The sequence below is a fragment of the Nyctibius grandis genome, chromosome 13 (genome assembly GCF_013368605.1).
Source record: "Nyctibius grandis isolate bNycGra1 chromosome 13, bNycGra1.pri, whole genome shotgun sequence".
In the NCBI taxonomy this organism is placed as follows: Eukaryota; Metazoa; Chordata; class Aves; order Nyctibiiformes; family Nyctibiidae; genus Nyctibius; species Nyctibius grandis.
Window position 1 is genome coordinate 18,648,324 of NC_090670.1, and position 15,670 is coordinate 18,663,993.

The 15,670-nt window shown below is 44.6% G+C and overlaps 1 protein-coding gene across 2 annotated transcripts in view; it reads right to left on the minus strand.

The window, feature by feature from the left end:
- Positions 1–15,134, minus strand: part of AMMECR1 (AMMECR nuclear protein 1) — an 82,291-nt gene extending 67,157 nt beyond the window's left edge. For both annotated transcript variants that reach the window (XM_068411811.1, XM_068411810.1), the window contains exon 1: positions 14,674–15,134. In XM_068411811.1, the coding sequence (XP_068267912.1) occupies positions 14,674–15,134 (461 nt within the window). The remainder of the gene's footprint in view (positions 1–14,673) is intronic.
- Positions 15,135–15,670: the final 536 nt, after the last annotated feature.

Consider the following 15,670-nt stretch of genomic DNA (forward strand, 5'->3'; position numbering starts at 1 on the left):
AAACCCCACCAAAACCCAGCTTTGCTTAAAAAGTTGTTCACAGACCACAATTTCAAAACCTATCAGTTTGAAGTCTTCTGACATCTCAAAGCAAACGTGGAAGCGCCGACTTCCCCAGATACCTCAGGGTGAGCCTGTCATTTCAGCTCCCCGTTACTCCCTTTCATAGAACCTGTGCTCCTAAACAGCTCCATTTCTTTGCTGTCATGAATTGCTGTGCAAATCAAAGTCCATTTTGTTAGCTGGCTGAAGTCAAATAGTAAAGTCTCCAGTATCACTAGTTCAAAAAAATTACTGCTTAACAAATACTTCGTTTGCCATTTGAATTGTCATTTCCTTGGGTTTTATTTTGGCAACGCTTCTTATTAACTGTGTTATTTACTGTGTTCAGAAAAGCAATATCCCTGTTCCCTGTTCAATATGAACCATTACTGAGTTACGGTTCAGTTCCAATTCAGTGAAAAATTATTTATATACATAACATTCTCCAAATTCATCACCTCCACAGAGCTCTGTTATTGACCAACGTTTGCCTCCATTCATCTCTACCTCTACAAAGACATAAATCTTATTTAAGCCAAAAGCAGGGTGGAAAGAACAGTAAAAGCTTCTCTGCCAAAGCAAAACAGTTTATTAGAAAACCAACCCCACTTACTAAGTTAGTAATCCTGTTAGACCTCAACAGGTCACAGAGACCCAATTCGGGCATCTCTGAACTCACAGTGAAACAAATAATCTACTCAAAAATAAGTTATTCCACTTTGCATCAGAAGCTGCCTACAGAGAGTTAATCTAACAGTCCTTAGAGATAAGATATTAAACTTGCATCTATCATCACTATTCTCCAATAATAATCTTGCCTTTAAAAGAAAAAAAAGCATCAGCATCACAGTTTAAAAGACCTATCCCATATTCAGACACAGAAGCTACGAGTGACAGCACTGAACTTCTATATCAGAAGTATCTGTGGATCATTACTAACTGCTATGGTATCTGTGGATCATTACTAACTACTGTGGCTGTACAGGAGGACATGAACAATTTACCAATGTCTGCAAGTGTCAATCGAAAAAAAAAAAAAAAAAAAAAAAGAGGAGGAATTTTTAAGCTAGAAATAAACTGCCAATAATATGATATGGAAAAGATACGCTTTGCACAATAGCCTGATAACTAAAGACTTTCAATGGCAAAACTAATGTTTTCATTCTTGAAAACTTCATCGCCAGAAGATTTCTCAATCTAGAACATGTTACCAAAGCAGCTCCCTTCCACAGGGTGGACCATGAGAAGGAAAAAAACCCCACACTGATGCCTAAAGCCCAAATCCACGCCAATGAACACAGAGAGAATGAGGGGCCTTTTAAACTATCAAATCTATTAAGCTCACTACCAAAGGCAACGCATCATGTATTTCTTATCATAAAGTGATTAAGATCTATCTAAACTATTTGGATTGCTTGCCCCCACTAATCCTATTAAAGGTTACTATAAAGCCATACTGCTCCAGTAAGTAGAAACCTTACACTCTAAATCTAAAATTTATTCAGTCATTTTATACCCTTTTGTTGTTCTGGCAGTACTGGCATCTAGTTTAAACAGTTAATTTGTGTCCCTATGTCTTTCTCTTCCTATAGACACATACATATGCACACACAAACATATATATACATACACCAGCATGTATGCACACATACACACCGCCCCCCAATCAAATTTTGTACCTCTCAGCTATTGTTCTGATCCTCTAAAGCAGCCTAGCTCTTCTCATCTTCCTTTGCAAGCTGATCTCACACTTCTTCCAGGCGCTCGGGCTGCCCTGCTCTGAAAACAGAAAATGTCTTTCTCCTGAGAGTAGCAGAACCATAGTTTTACAAATAAGATCTCAGCCACTCTCTTGTACAATTGTATTTAATACTCTCTATTTTTACTGATAATTTCTCTTAGAAATAGCCTCTTGCCCTTTACATACCTATAGCATAATGAAGGCTAAGAGACAACTAGCAGTCAGCTGGTAAGAACCAAACACCACTAAGGAGAGAAACAAACTCCTAACTTACAGAATCAGTTTTTAATTACTCCTGAAGTACATGAAGCTGCTCTATAAAATATTGATTTTCATCCCATTCCTAACAGCATAGCCCCTAAAGTATTTCAGTCATTCCTGTGTAGCATTCTGATCTTCCTCCCAACTTTGCCTCATTAAAATTTCATTCTAATCTACCCATTGCTGGGGGGATGGGGTGGGTGGGGTGTCGGGGAGGATTGCTGAGAAAAGACATCACTTCTGGCTCAATACATCCCAAACTGCGAGTTGCTGAAGACTAGAAAAATATTTGGGGAAGTATCATTACACGGTCACTGCTTGTACCTTACTTGCCACCCTACCTTCTCTTTCTGCTCATCTCCATTTTTCAACATTCAGTAAATCAAGGAATCTTGTTTCACTAGAGAACCATAGTTCACTGGCTCTAACAGGGCAGCAAAAGGGTAAGCATACCCTCCTCTCAGTTCCGAAATGTCCATAAAAGAACGGCGTTCATGAGACTAGGACAGACGGGATGTCTAGAGCAGAAACAATTATGCAACATGATTTTTGGAAGGTCTCTTCTTTGACTTGTGCTAGCAGACTTAAAACTGTCTAAGCTATCCTCAGAGAAAGGATTCATTGAACAGTAGCCTAAAAAGACAGAGGATACTGTGACTAAGAGCACCCAAATGGAGAAAACTATCCTGGGAAAAAAAAAAATTCATTGAAAATTCTGTGACTTAATTGAGAAGCAACAATAGCCTTTGAAGGATTCAAACTAACAGGAATACAACCATGACTCATTTCAGATATGATAGATAACATTTAAAAAAAGTGTATGCCTCCAAATCAAGGGAAAGAACAATCACAACAATAGTCCATTTCTATAGTCCCTCTCACTACTAACTTAACAAAGAAAAGTAGATTGAGGTACCACATTTTTTTGCAGTAAGAAGACAAGGTAGAGATAGAGTCTCATCCAGGTTTGTCCACCATAGTAACATGGTCAGGAATAAAACACAAGCCTTCCAAACCTCACTGCAGTGATTGATCCTTCAAGTCACACTTGCCTCCTCTACTAACAGGGAAGCTGGACAGAACCTGCAAAACCCTAGAGACACTCAGAGGTCCAATGGCTAATCAGTGTTTCTATGTAAGATTCTCTCTTTTTTTATAGACTAATCCAATCACTTAAAAACAAATAGAGGTCTTATCTGTCGAACCATCTGAAGATTACTGATCTCTCTGCAATGGCCTCTTCCAAGAAATCTATGGCATCTCCAAAAACCTAAACTTCAGTATCAAAATGTCAGAGATCACTCTTGACTGCTCTGGTTTTCTCCTCCAGAGCAATTTCTATTAAACATTCCACATAAAATGACAACCAAGAACATGCTTATGTTGCCTAACTTTTGGATTTGTGTGTGTGATCCATACATTTAGGTGACTACTGCTCAGAGGAAGAGTATGTCACATCGCCAATTTGTAGCATACGGACTTTTAAGATGAAACCATATCTAAGCATGTCTCAATGGCTTAACACCTTTCCTTGGGAAAAAAAACGACACGAACATTTTCTTAAACCAAGACAAAATTTCAGTGAAAACTTCAGAAACAATCAGACCAATAGCCTCCAGAATTCAATTTAGGAATTTTGACAGTCTCAAACAGGCTGCAAAAATTTACAGAAACTGTACTAGGAACCATTCAGGAACAGCCCACTTATCTAGCAGGGACAAACGTTTCTTATTTCCAACCGCTTAGCATAAACCACATTGTAGCAGCAGAGCGCTCATCCCCTTCTATCTTCATCTGTCCTGTCTGCTGTAACTGCTTTCCACTTATGACAAATAAGACTCATCTGCTGCTGAGCGTCTCTGACACAAAGAGGAAAAAAATACACTTAAGTTAGCACGATGGTGTAGGGTAGTACGCAGTCTTTGAGTAGGTTATTCCACGCCACTCACATTACATATGTAAAAAAACTTAACACCTTGAAATCCTCCAGAACGAAAAAAGACCAAAAAAAGCAGCTGGCAGCAAATAACCTAAAGCACAGATTTCCTATTCTCCCAAAAAGAGGCACTACTGGGAGCTACTTTTTGCAGCTGCTTAGATTTTTCTATGTTAAAATATAGTTCAAGCACAGCAAACTGCAATAATTCATCCTTGAGGTGGAAAGAGACCACAATTTTCAGTGCACAAGGGAAAATTTGTCTCACTTCAATATTTTTCTGTGAAATAAGAGAAAGGTAATTTGTATTCTATTTATCCTTCTTTATAGCCCTTTATTTTTAATGCTTGGTTATATCCAGCGTTCCTTCCAAATGAACAGCACCAGTCTTTATCTTCTTTCCACTTTTATTCCCAGTATTTTACAGGAATTCAGATATGATGGTGGCAAGTGTCCCACACAAAGTTTTTGCCACCTGCCTCTCCTCTATCTGTTTACTTTTCCATTCCAGTTGAACTGAACCAGATCCAGAATTATGCTTCTGTTTCTTAAGGAAGAGTGAGTCTAATCACTAGAATTTCACATTCTATCAGCACGTTAATAGGGATTAGTTTTAATATTACATTTCCATTTGGTTCTTCAGAGTTTGGGTAACTGCTTGTACAACACTACTGAAAGAACTTGCCTTCTGTCTCTTGGCTGGCAGTTTTTCACCTGGACCAGTGGCTTGCTGAAGTTTTGTTCTCCTCATGCTTAAGGGATACATCACTTGCAGTTACTCAACCCCTTCAGGCGCTGCAGCAGTCTTTGAAGAGGGCTTCTTGCCACGCTATGACTACACCTTTTCTGTGGGTTTTTCAACAACCTCCTCAGCCTCCAATACTCTCTCTGCAGAAAGACTACTCAGAGAAAGCCAGTGCAACACTGTTCTGACTGGCATTCATTGCCTGCTTAATGTGGCAGTCAAATTAAAGTACTGAGGACTAAGAAAATACTTTTTTCTCCTTATAAAGCTTACAAGGGACCTCTACCTAGCACATCATCTTCCCAAAAAGTGCTAAAAATGTGCTAATCTTTTAGCACATTTATCTATACAGAAAAGAACTGCCTTGCAACTTGTCATTCACTGGCAGCTGAACTTAGCCTTGTGCTCAGTTACTGGGTAAGGAAAATGGTGTGGCACCCAATCCTTATATTCTGACAGTCACCTGGAAAATGGGCTGGAAGCGACCAGATTTACTTAGTTGGCCCAAATTGTTGCCCATCAGTGGAGGATCACAGACTTTTTCCACCTTTCCTAATACACCTAAAACTCATGAACTCCAGAGCTTCATCCACACAATTCTTCTCTCTGTGCAAAATGCCACGTGGAAAACAAGGAAAGTGATTTAATGCTCTGGAAAGGATGAAGCAGAAGTAATTCTGATGCTGATTAGAAGAGGATTATGACAAGGATCCTTCCCTCCTTTCTCTCCTGTTTCAAACACGGACTCCCAAGTACCACCCAGTAAAGCAGGCAGTGTCGCAGATGCTGGAACCCATCATGTGCAGGGAAGCCTGGAGAGGAGACATCTGTGCTGGCAGAGGGGCAAAAGATAAATTACAGCAGTACGTCTATGGGTCGTATATTACCAACACCACAGCCCTAGGCAGCACCTTGCCAAAAATGCCACAGAGTTCAAGCTAATGGGAAGAAGGGCATAAATGAGATTTTCTATGGCATCAAGGATTGTGAGAACTCACTCCCTATAACACAGAAAGGCATGAGTCTCTGGGAATACATACACATCTCTATATGGCTGCTGTCCCAGTGACCTTGCCACAACTCAGCGGAGCTGTTCTGCATTCCATAACATGTCATTCTCATTAAATTAGCACTTTAATAACCTTGGCTGCAAGTATGCAGTGTGGCAAAGCAATATCCACATACTCACAACAAGCACTGCCTTCCAAGAAGCTATCAAAGCCCAGTCAGATCACAAAAATTTAAGGCATATCCTGTAAGGCACAGAAATGTATGTGCAGTCCGGAAAGGGGATAGCAGGAGTGGAGAAATGTGACAAATGCAACAAATATCTCACTGAATAAATGTTTATGGCCAATGGAGCAAGGCGGGTATCCCACTTAAGAAATGAAGCCCTTTACACTGATCCCTTCTGCTAAGATTCCAGTTATGAAAATTAAGGGCTTTTTAAAAGGTCATACAAGTCACCCAGGAAAGATACCTACTGTTGATTACAGTGCTGGGCTGAAAGACACCACAGCTTTTGGTCAGTCAGCATATACCACAGCACTAACAAACAGTAAGGAAATCTAGATAATGTATCAATCCAAGTAAAATCATTAACTATGTGCTACCTGAATGCAGCACTAGGACCAACTAATCAGCTACATTCCATTTTATGGCTATTCCACTCCCTAACATTCTTTGTTATTAGGGACATGTTTTTGAGAATTTGTGAATTAACTGCAGTATAGCTGCCCCATCTCGTTATTTAAACGTAAACTTTGCAATGCTAAACTAAGTACCAATACAATACCCCACTCTGCAGGAGCATAAACATCAGAAAAAAGGTCAAGCATTTTCATAATGCTTTGCTAATGAGGGTCAGGGCCTGACTGGACTTGTTTTGGCCTCCAGCCTAGCAACAGTTTCTGTATTGGCCAAACTCTTGACAAGTCTACTATTATTTTTAAATAATTTGCATCTTTCCTGCCTTCCATAGAGACTCTTACCACAGAAACCACCAGCATATGGCTCAAACAACTTCTGTGTTAGCATACTAGCACTTCTACTTCTGAAGACAATAATTTGATGCTATGGAAAACGTGCATTTAACTGTAAACAAGTACTTAATGTAAAAATAGACAGCTTGCCATACTGAGTTTGCTCCATTAATTATGGCAGGAGTCTTGAGAGAACCAAAAACTATGGACTAGATAAATGTATTTCATTCATTGACTGGTCACAGCCTAGATCTGTAAACTAAGCAAACGGAGCTAGCTGGGTCTTCCAAGCTTTTATTTCCTGGTTATCTCTTAGTTGTCAACAGCAGCAACTACTCCCATCTATCCGGAGATGAGCAGTTAAAAGGATATTTAAGGCTTGATAATAGAACCATCCATACACTTAGATGATATCTACTTGTTTCTTAACAGATGTCACAAAAAAAGTGCCAACATTAGATTTCTCTTGTTTTAGTATTCAGTGCTAGATAACATTACAATTATAAAGGTGTCATAAGAAACATGTTTAGCTCACAACTGAAGAAGAGGCAGAGCTTTACACTCTTAGTAACTCCAAATAAAACACTTGCATTCTTAAAACATTAACTTCTCAACAATTTCTAGCAAAGAATATTAGAGTTAGATGTACACATGAAGTAAGTCAAATCCAGACCAAAACTGTATTTTTCTCACAGGTAGACAGGTTGAATAGGAATATATAACATCAAAAACAATGTCAAAATTTAAATTTGCAAAATCCGCAGAACTCTTTATCAGGAAGTTCTCTTCAGTACAAGATAGAGTAAAAGAAAACACGACAAAAGATATGAATGTAACTAAAACAAAGGAGGCAATAAAAATTAATGACCAGACTGATGGCACAGGGAGAGGTGGCTGCTGACTCCTCCTCCCCCTACAAGGGGTATGAGAACAATTAACTTCCACAAAACTGGTACTGCAGTGAATCACAGCATTTATTATAACTTTGTGGTGACTGCTTTTAGCTGAAGAAACAAAACCAGGGTCCATCCTTAAGACTGCCTATGATGTGATCTCCGATACGAACAGAAATTACCTCATTTGGACACACGAACAGCTCACTAAAATGAGCTTACAAAGGAAAAAGCCCTCAGATTGCGGTTAACCTAATTCGGAGTTTATCATAGCAATATTTTCTCCATTCACCAATCGTATCAGAAGACAAACCTACTGGCAAAGGTAGGTTCTTTCTGAAGCCATGCAGCTTTATCCCTTTTCCTCCTCTGCTGTACCAAGAGGCATTCACCAGTCCTGCTTTCAAATATGCTGGGAATTCCCTGCTGAGCACTGCCAACACCAGCCAAAATACACATTTTTCTACTGCACTGTATCTTAAAAACATCTACCGCAGAATGCCGCTCTGAAAGAACCACCACTTCATATTCCAACATTTAATATTCAGCAGTAAAGACCGTGCTAGGTCAGAAGAAAACACTGAAGCTTATGCAAAACCACATGACACACACATGAAAAACAGAATGAAGTCAGACAGACACCAGAGAACACTTCCCTGTCCCTGTTTTTCGTTGCTGTGTTTTTTTGTTTTGTGACTGGTGTTGATCTTTAGCCATGACCAAGCAATCATTATAGCTGTTGTGTAATGTTACCGAGTGTGACAATAAATACGAATTATTGCACAGAGTCTGCTACACAAGTAAGTCCTGCAGAGAAACAACAGAATTTCAAACTTCTGACATCAAGAATAGTAATGTCAATAGGTACAGCTGAACTCTGAGTAGGGATTGCGGAGGAATAACATTGGCTTTTTTAAGACAATATGAAATTAATACTTTGGTAAGCTTCCAGGCAAAGTTTCACAAAAACTGTGAAGAAACAGTTTGTATGTATGTAAAGAAAAATACACCAAGGCAAGCAAGGAGTCAAGCACAAGGCTCCAACTTTAAGCATTACAATAAGTTGTAGAGACTAAAACAGGAAGGCAGGCTGCAGCCAAGAAACAAGAAATTGAGAAAAGCATGATCATAATCCTATGAACTTGCAAGCCATAACATTTTTATTTACATGTATATGTAAGCATCTGTACACACCTACGGACAAGTCTAATCTTCCTTCAATGCCTTAAAAGAAAGCATCAGACAGTAACATTTTGGAAAAAAATCCATTTTGGGACTGTACAGGAAGATTTAAAACTATTTCAATCTAAATTACTAGCAAATCACCACCACTAGTGCCAACATAGTATCAAGACACAGTAACTACGACAAAAACTTGGATGGCCAGTAACAAACCGCAGAACCATTTCTTTACTACAGGGTCAATTTACACTCACTCTGAGCAGAATCACAACTTTCTTCGAGTGTGAAAACTAACAGGCACAAGATCAGCTAGCTCCACGTTTTTAAACTGTATTGAATTTAAATGTCTCCATACTTCACTAACAAAGAATTAAGGTAGTGTAGTACTGCTACCCAATACCCTTCTAGGATACGTAAATTGACAGATCTTAGACCTGAAAACACAACAAAATACAAAGGTCGGGCACTTCAATACTGCAGCATCTCTGTATCTCTGTCCCGTAGCCAAAGGGAACAGTTGCTGCAAAATACTACAAGTCATCGATGAAGAAAGGAACTGATGGATTTCCAAGCTAAGCCTTTAGGTCAAGACTGGATACTGCCCAGAAAATATTTTAATCCAGATGCCTTCAATCACAGAAGACGGTCAAGCCACACAGATTATTCCTGTGGCAAAGAACGTGGTTGCCAGCAACGCTTCTGACAGGTGGAGCCTCCGCACGTGCACAGGGCTGGCAGCCTGCGCAGGCACGGCAGGTCTGATGCTTCCCTAAAGCACCAGATCTACCACAGGTACACAGAGCAACTACACACACCGTTTAATGCCTCTGGCACAGCTCTCCCCCGCCACGCCAGATGAGGAGGATATGAGCAAGCCATCATCTAGGCATTTGATGCAATGCACTCACGGTAAACATCTTTCCCAATAGCTCCTCAGCCAGGTGGGAAGCAGGGCACGGGCCGTATTAGCCATTCCAGATGCAAAATCTTGTTCTTGGTTACCATGTACCAGATGACAGGGGCAGAACAAACAGTTCCCCTTACAAATTGTGTCAAGTATGGGTGGTCACCACTAAAATAATCCGGTTCGCTAGCAAATGTCCTTCAGGAGGGGACTATAAGAAGCAAACAACTTGCAAATGCATTAACCTGCTGGACTGCCATACAACATCTTCCCACAAAGTTGCTGACATTAAAATTAAGTAGGCAAGCTGAAGAGCTTGAGGCAGACACTGTGCAGGATCAAAAACTCAGAAGGGTGATTTCTGCATGCCAAGGGAAATCTTTATAGTGAGCAGAGATGTGAGAATCTAAGAAAAAAGTCCTCCTCATTCCCCACAGCACAGCTTCAACTGAACTCCTCTTCGCACACTTACCCTCCCCATCCTGCCACAACCTTCCTGCACACACTTGAACTTCCGCTCAAACACTTTCCTACTAGTAGAAAAATAGCAGTGAGTAGTGTGAACCTTGACCCCTTTCGCACTGGTGGACGGCCCTTTTCCACTTCCACGATGGAAGGCAGGACATGGTGTTGTTTCCACTGATCACAGAGGCATAGGGCTGAAATTTATGAAACAGATATAATAAAATAAGAAAACCAATATCAATACTAATACAAAAGACACAAAGTTATACTCAGCCTGTAGAGTGGTGGCAAGACCCTCCAGGAATCACAGCCATTGAGGAGAAAGAGGTAGAGGAGAGGAAAGCAAAGAGCCCCCTATCCCCACAAGCTTTCCCATTTATAGTGATCCTGACATAAATATTACAGAACACACCTATGGGCCAGCCTGGGGCAGCTGCCCTGGCTTTCACTGCTGATGGCCTTGGTCACCATATAACGGCTGGCCACAAACTGAAACAACATGGAACAGAAAAGGGATTCTATAATTTTACCCCACAAAACCAGGACAGTAAGAAATACAGGAAAAAAGGCTATTCAGTTTTCCTTCTCCCTAAGTAAGTGGGTAAAATGCTTTTACAACTCTTCCTGCATCCCCTTACAATTTATTTCTATTGCCACTTCTAAAAAACCTGCCTTTAATCAACTGCAGTGTTCCATAACTTTACTCATCAAACTGAGTTTCAAGAACAGTGTCTGAATGACACTTTGTATAAGTGACAATTTTTGTCTTGGGCAGCAATTTGCTAATTTTGTATCAGCTTCCACACCTCCAGGATAAGTTTTACATTCCTTCCACACCTATAGTTTGAGAGCCACCACACTGGTAGAAGCAAGGGGAAAGGGCATGCCCTGCAGAACATATCCTGTGAAGAAGGGAAGGGGTGGCTTAGAGAGCAACTCTATGTGAAGTGAAATTACAGGCAGAAGAAAGCTCTTCAAGGAAGACAGTAATAGAATAAAATGTTGGCAGATAAATGGAAGCCGACAAGAGAAGAGGAAGCCGGTGACTGGAAAGATTTGCTGAGCCTGTTCTCACCAAGAAGTTGCTGGACAGATTCAGTATCTTCCAGCTATCTTTTGACTCCATGAGTCACTCTCTCCAACCCAGCAGCTCCCTAGCAATACCCTCGACCAACACCCCATATCCTGTGCTTTAGGAACCACAATCAGAGAGATGAAAACGCCAACTATTTTATCCACGTATGGGCTGTGCCAGAGTCCACAACCTTTCAAAACAGGCATTTTGTCTCATTCCTAGTAACTGCTCCAAATTTCCTTCCCTTCAAGCCCTGCCGTGGTCCTCATCTCAGCATCAAAAAGTTACAAAAACCCGGAGGTGTCACAAGCAGGTTTTGTTCAAAAGACAACACACCAGAACCCCTTGTCCAAGTGATTCAGCCACCTGCTTTTTCTTTGATCGTGCCCAGTTTCATTGTTCGAAGACCTGCAAGGAATGTGAGTCATTCTTCGGTGAGGATACCTGCTTATAGGTCTTTCATCCTCCCTGTAATTAATGTAATTTAAAAAAAAATATTTCTAGAATTCACATACACATACAAATTTTAGACTACTACTCTTCGAACATATATTTTGGTCTACAGACAAAACTTCCAAAAGGATTCCAGGCAGAAAGCTGCAACATACATTCACTGAAAAATGCCAGTTCTCATTCAGGTTTTTTTGCCGTACAGGATGAAGCTCAGCTTCAAAGACAACATCGTATCTTTGTGAGCTACCCAGTTATCGATAAGACTGCCTGCAAATCTTTTGAATGCCAGAAGTCATGCTGCCTCTGAACGCTTAGCAGGAGCAATTTATTCACCAACCTAGAATTTTACACATAATACTGAACAACTTTTTCAAAGTTGCTTCCCCAACTGCACAAACCTAATCAGCTCACAAGGCTGCTGAAAGCAGCAGTTCTGCCATCTGTCTGCTTATTCCCACCTCACACTTGTGCAGGCATGAGTGTTTGTGAAGCCACGCAACGATCTAGAGGGAACCAGTCTCTGAAAACTAACCAGGGAAAAAAAATAAAATTACAATTAGATCATTTCTCAATCTGTATGACCGTGCATGCTGGCACAAGCATGGGAAGAAGCAGAAATTATATCACTAATTTTAATGGCGGTGCCATTTTCAGAAGTCCATTGACGCAGCAACTTTTCACCAGGTCTAGCAACTAAATCTGAAGAACACTTAAGCGCACATGAATTTTAGAAAAATACAAATCATTTTACTTAATTTGCTATGGTGTTCTTGTTAAAGTAAGAAGTGAGAGAAGAAAGGCGAAGTGATCTACTGCTAACTAAGAGGAATCAAAGTGCTTACTGGAAAACATTTCAGTGGCGAGATCTTCACCCCTGCCTCAGTTTCCTCCACTAATAAAACAGAAACAGTAGCACTAACCTGTTCAACAAAACATTCTGCAATACAATTAAAAACCATAATAACAACAAGGTAATATTGTTAGAGAGACACAGAGAGAATACAACTCTCCCACAGCAATGAAAGAGTGAAATGGCACAAAGCTGATGCCATAACCTATAGTGGTCTGGGATGGAGAACAAACACAGGACAACACAAAGCAAAATGGCTACTCAGAGCAGCAGTTCCTAAACAGTTGGTATCTACAAAGGGACAGACACGGATTTACAAAACACCTGGGTAAAGAAACTCACAGTGGAGTCGCCCTGCCCTCCTTTCACTATTGGTACTCTGATGTAACCACACAGGAGTTACGAAGAGCATATAGGGAAGACTTGCTGGGGTGGCAGGTTAGGTAGGAATCCACAGAGCTGGGTTGTCATGACAGCAGCTGAAAGTATGCAAGAGATGTATAGATCCTGGGTGTTAGCACAGAAAGGACTCCAAATAAGATCATTAATACACTACATTATTTTAAACACCGAGAAGCATACACTACATCTCATTAATGAAACACGGACTGCATGATAACCATCTGCATTGGTGAGGGTGCAGGAGGGTCTAGGACACACACAAAAAATATGTATTGTTAAGTACCAGCAAAGTACGGGTTCTCACAGATTCGACAGTCATACTACACATAAGAGGAAACAAGTGTCGTGCACTCTGGAGGACCCACGCACTCGAGTCTCAGCTGAAGCTTGGAAACTCACCACCTGAGCTCCATCCCATTTAAAAGCAAAGTAAAACAGTAGAAACTTAATTTCAACAACCCCTTATGTTAACTTTGCAATCAAACACACTTAGAGCATGCAGCGACTCGGTAACTCATCCCAGCTGAGAGGAAGTAACTTCCTGTCAGAGAGGAGTTACTCCCTGAAGCGTCTGAACTCCATCTGCAACAGCACACCCGGTTCCCCAGCGCAGGCAGGCTGCAGGTGCTGACATGCTGGGCCACGCTGTCCTGGTGGGTCACTTCCGAAGACGGGAGGGCACGAGGTTCAAGAAAAACATTGAACAAGAGCAGCCAGGGATGGGAACGAAGCGCGCCCTTGGTGGACACTCTTGCAAGGAGGCTTGGAAGGCAGAGGAGGGTGGGAGTAACAGGTGTTTATACGATCTGTTCAAAACTCTGGGAATTTGATGTGGTGGATTACTCAGGGACTCAGGATGTCTAACATCGGGTGATCTTCAGGGGTCGTTATAAAGCAAGGGCTCTGCACAGTCTGAGACCAAAGCAGCGTTATGAGTGCCTGGCACAGGGAACGTACTGGCACACCAGTGCTCACAAATCTGGGATTCACACGACAGGTCTCTTACGCTGGGTACTCACCATCCAGCACTGGTGAAGCAGAGGCCCGTACTCATGCAGAACACATGGCCAGAGAGAGGCTGCCCAGTGAAGGAGTCCCAGTAAGGAATACTGGTGACAGGAGCATGGAGCGGGCTACCAAACACGAACCAGGAGCGAGGAGGGGGCACTGGCCACAGGGCTTCGCATGAAGCGCCCGCAGTTGGACGCTGCCGCGAAGCCAGGGCCCCGTGGAGCCCACGCCGGGGCACGGAGCCCGGCACGACGCTCGCACAGAGGCGAGTTGCGCGGAGCAGGGCGCTGCCCGGGCAGGCACAGCCCGGCCGGAGGTGTCAGGGAACGGGGCGGAGATGCCACCAGCGAGTCCCGTGCACGACGGGCCGAGAGGGGCCCGGCAGGGTTAACTGTGCGCCCGGCCGACCGGGGCACGCCGCCGGGCAGCGCGGCGCGGGGCGCTCCCGGAGGCGAGCGGGGCGCGGGAGGGCAGCGCGGCCCCCCGGGGAGCCCGGCCGGCGCCCGCACGGCCGCGGGGCGGGGGCGCCCGCGGGCCAGGCCCCGGGACAGGCGGGCCGCACGGGGCCAAGCGAGGACAGGGGCCGGGCGGCGGCGGCGGGGAAGGTGCCGGGCGCGGAGGCGGGTGCCGGCAGCGCGGCCGGCCGGGGGAGCCGGGCGGGACGGGCGCGCACGAGGCGCCCACGAGGGCGGGCGCGGGGCGGCGGGCCGGGGCACGGCGGCGATACTCACTAGGGGTCGTTGGTGAAGCGGGGGCTCCGCGGGGGCTGGTAGCCGTACAGGTGACAGTAGAGCACATCGAAGCAGAAGCAGCACATCTCGGCCGACACCACCATCTTCCTGCAGCCGGGCCCGCCGGAGCCGGCGCCGGGGGAGGGGAGCAGCGAGGCGGCCGGCGGGGAGAGGCCGGCGGGGCCCCCGCCGCAGCTGGGCGGCAGCGGCGGGGAGAGGGCGCAGCCGGCGGCGCCCCCCACCAGCCCCCCGAGGCCGTTTAGGCGGGGGCCCCCCGGCGGGGGCAGCGCCCCCGGCTCGCCCCCCGCCGCCGCCGCCCCGCCGCAGTGGGAGCCGCTGCCGCCGCCTCCCGGGCCGGCCGAGCCCGAGGGAGGGGAACTGGAGAGTTTCTGCTTCTTCACCCCGCAGCAACCCGCCGCCATCTTGGAGCCGTCTCCCCCCACGCAGCGCTTCCGACCCATGGCGGGGGGGCCGGCCGACCGGCCGGGGGACGTGCGGCGGCCCGCTCCGCCTCCTGCCGGGCCCGCTCCGCCTGCAACGGGGAGGGAGCGGGAGGGAGGCGGCGGGAAAGGGGGAAGAATGAATGAGGAGCAGGAGGGACAGGAAGATGGAGGGGGGGGAGAGACAGAGAGAGCTGCGTTAGAGCGACCCGGTGAGTGGCCCCGGCTGACAGGGCCGGGGCTGAGGGGGCACCGCGGCCCGCAGGTGCGGCGGGGCCCGGTGGCCTTTCCCCTCCCCTCACACGCCGAGCCACCCCCTCTCGCCTTCCCCCCGTGCTTTTTCTCCTCCTTCTGCCAGGGAAGTGGAGCAACTCCACCCCGCGTGCTAAAAAAAAAATAAATAAAATAAAAATAAGCCCACAAACCCGAGCTCCGCAGGAGCCGCACGGCAGAAGCAAAGCCCTTGAGATGGTTAAAAACGCCCCGCTAAATAATTCAAGTGACCTGAGATGCCTTTTTCTTGGGAAGAGAAGGGAGGGGGGGAAAAAGCGAGAGGC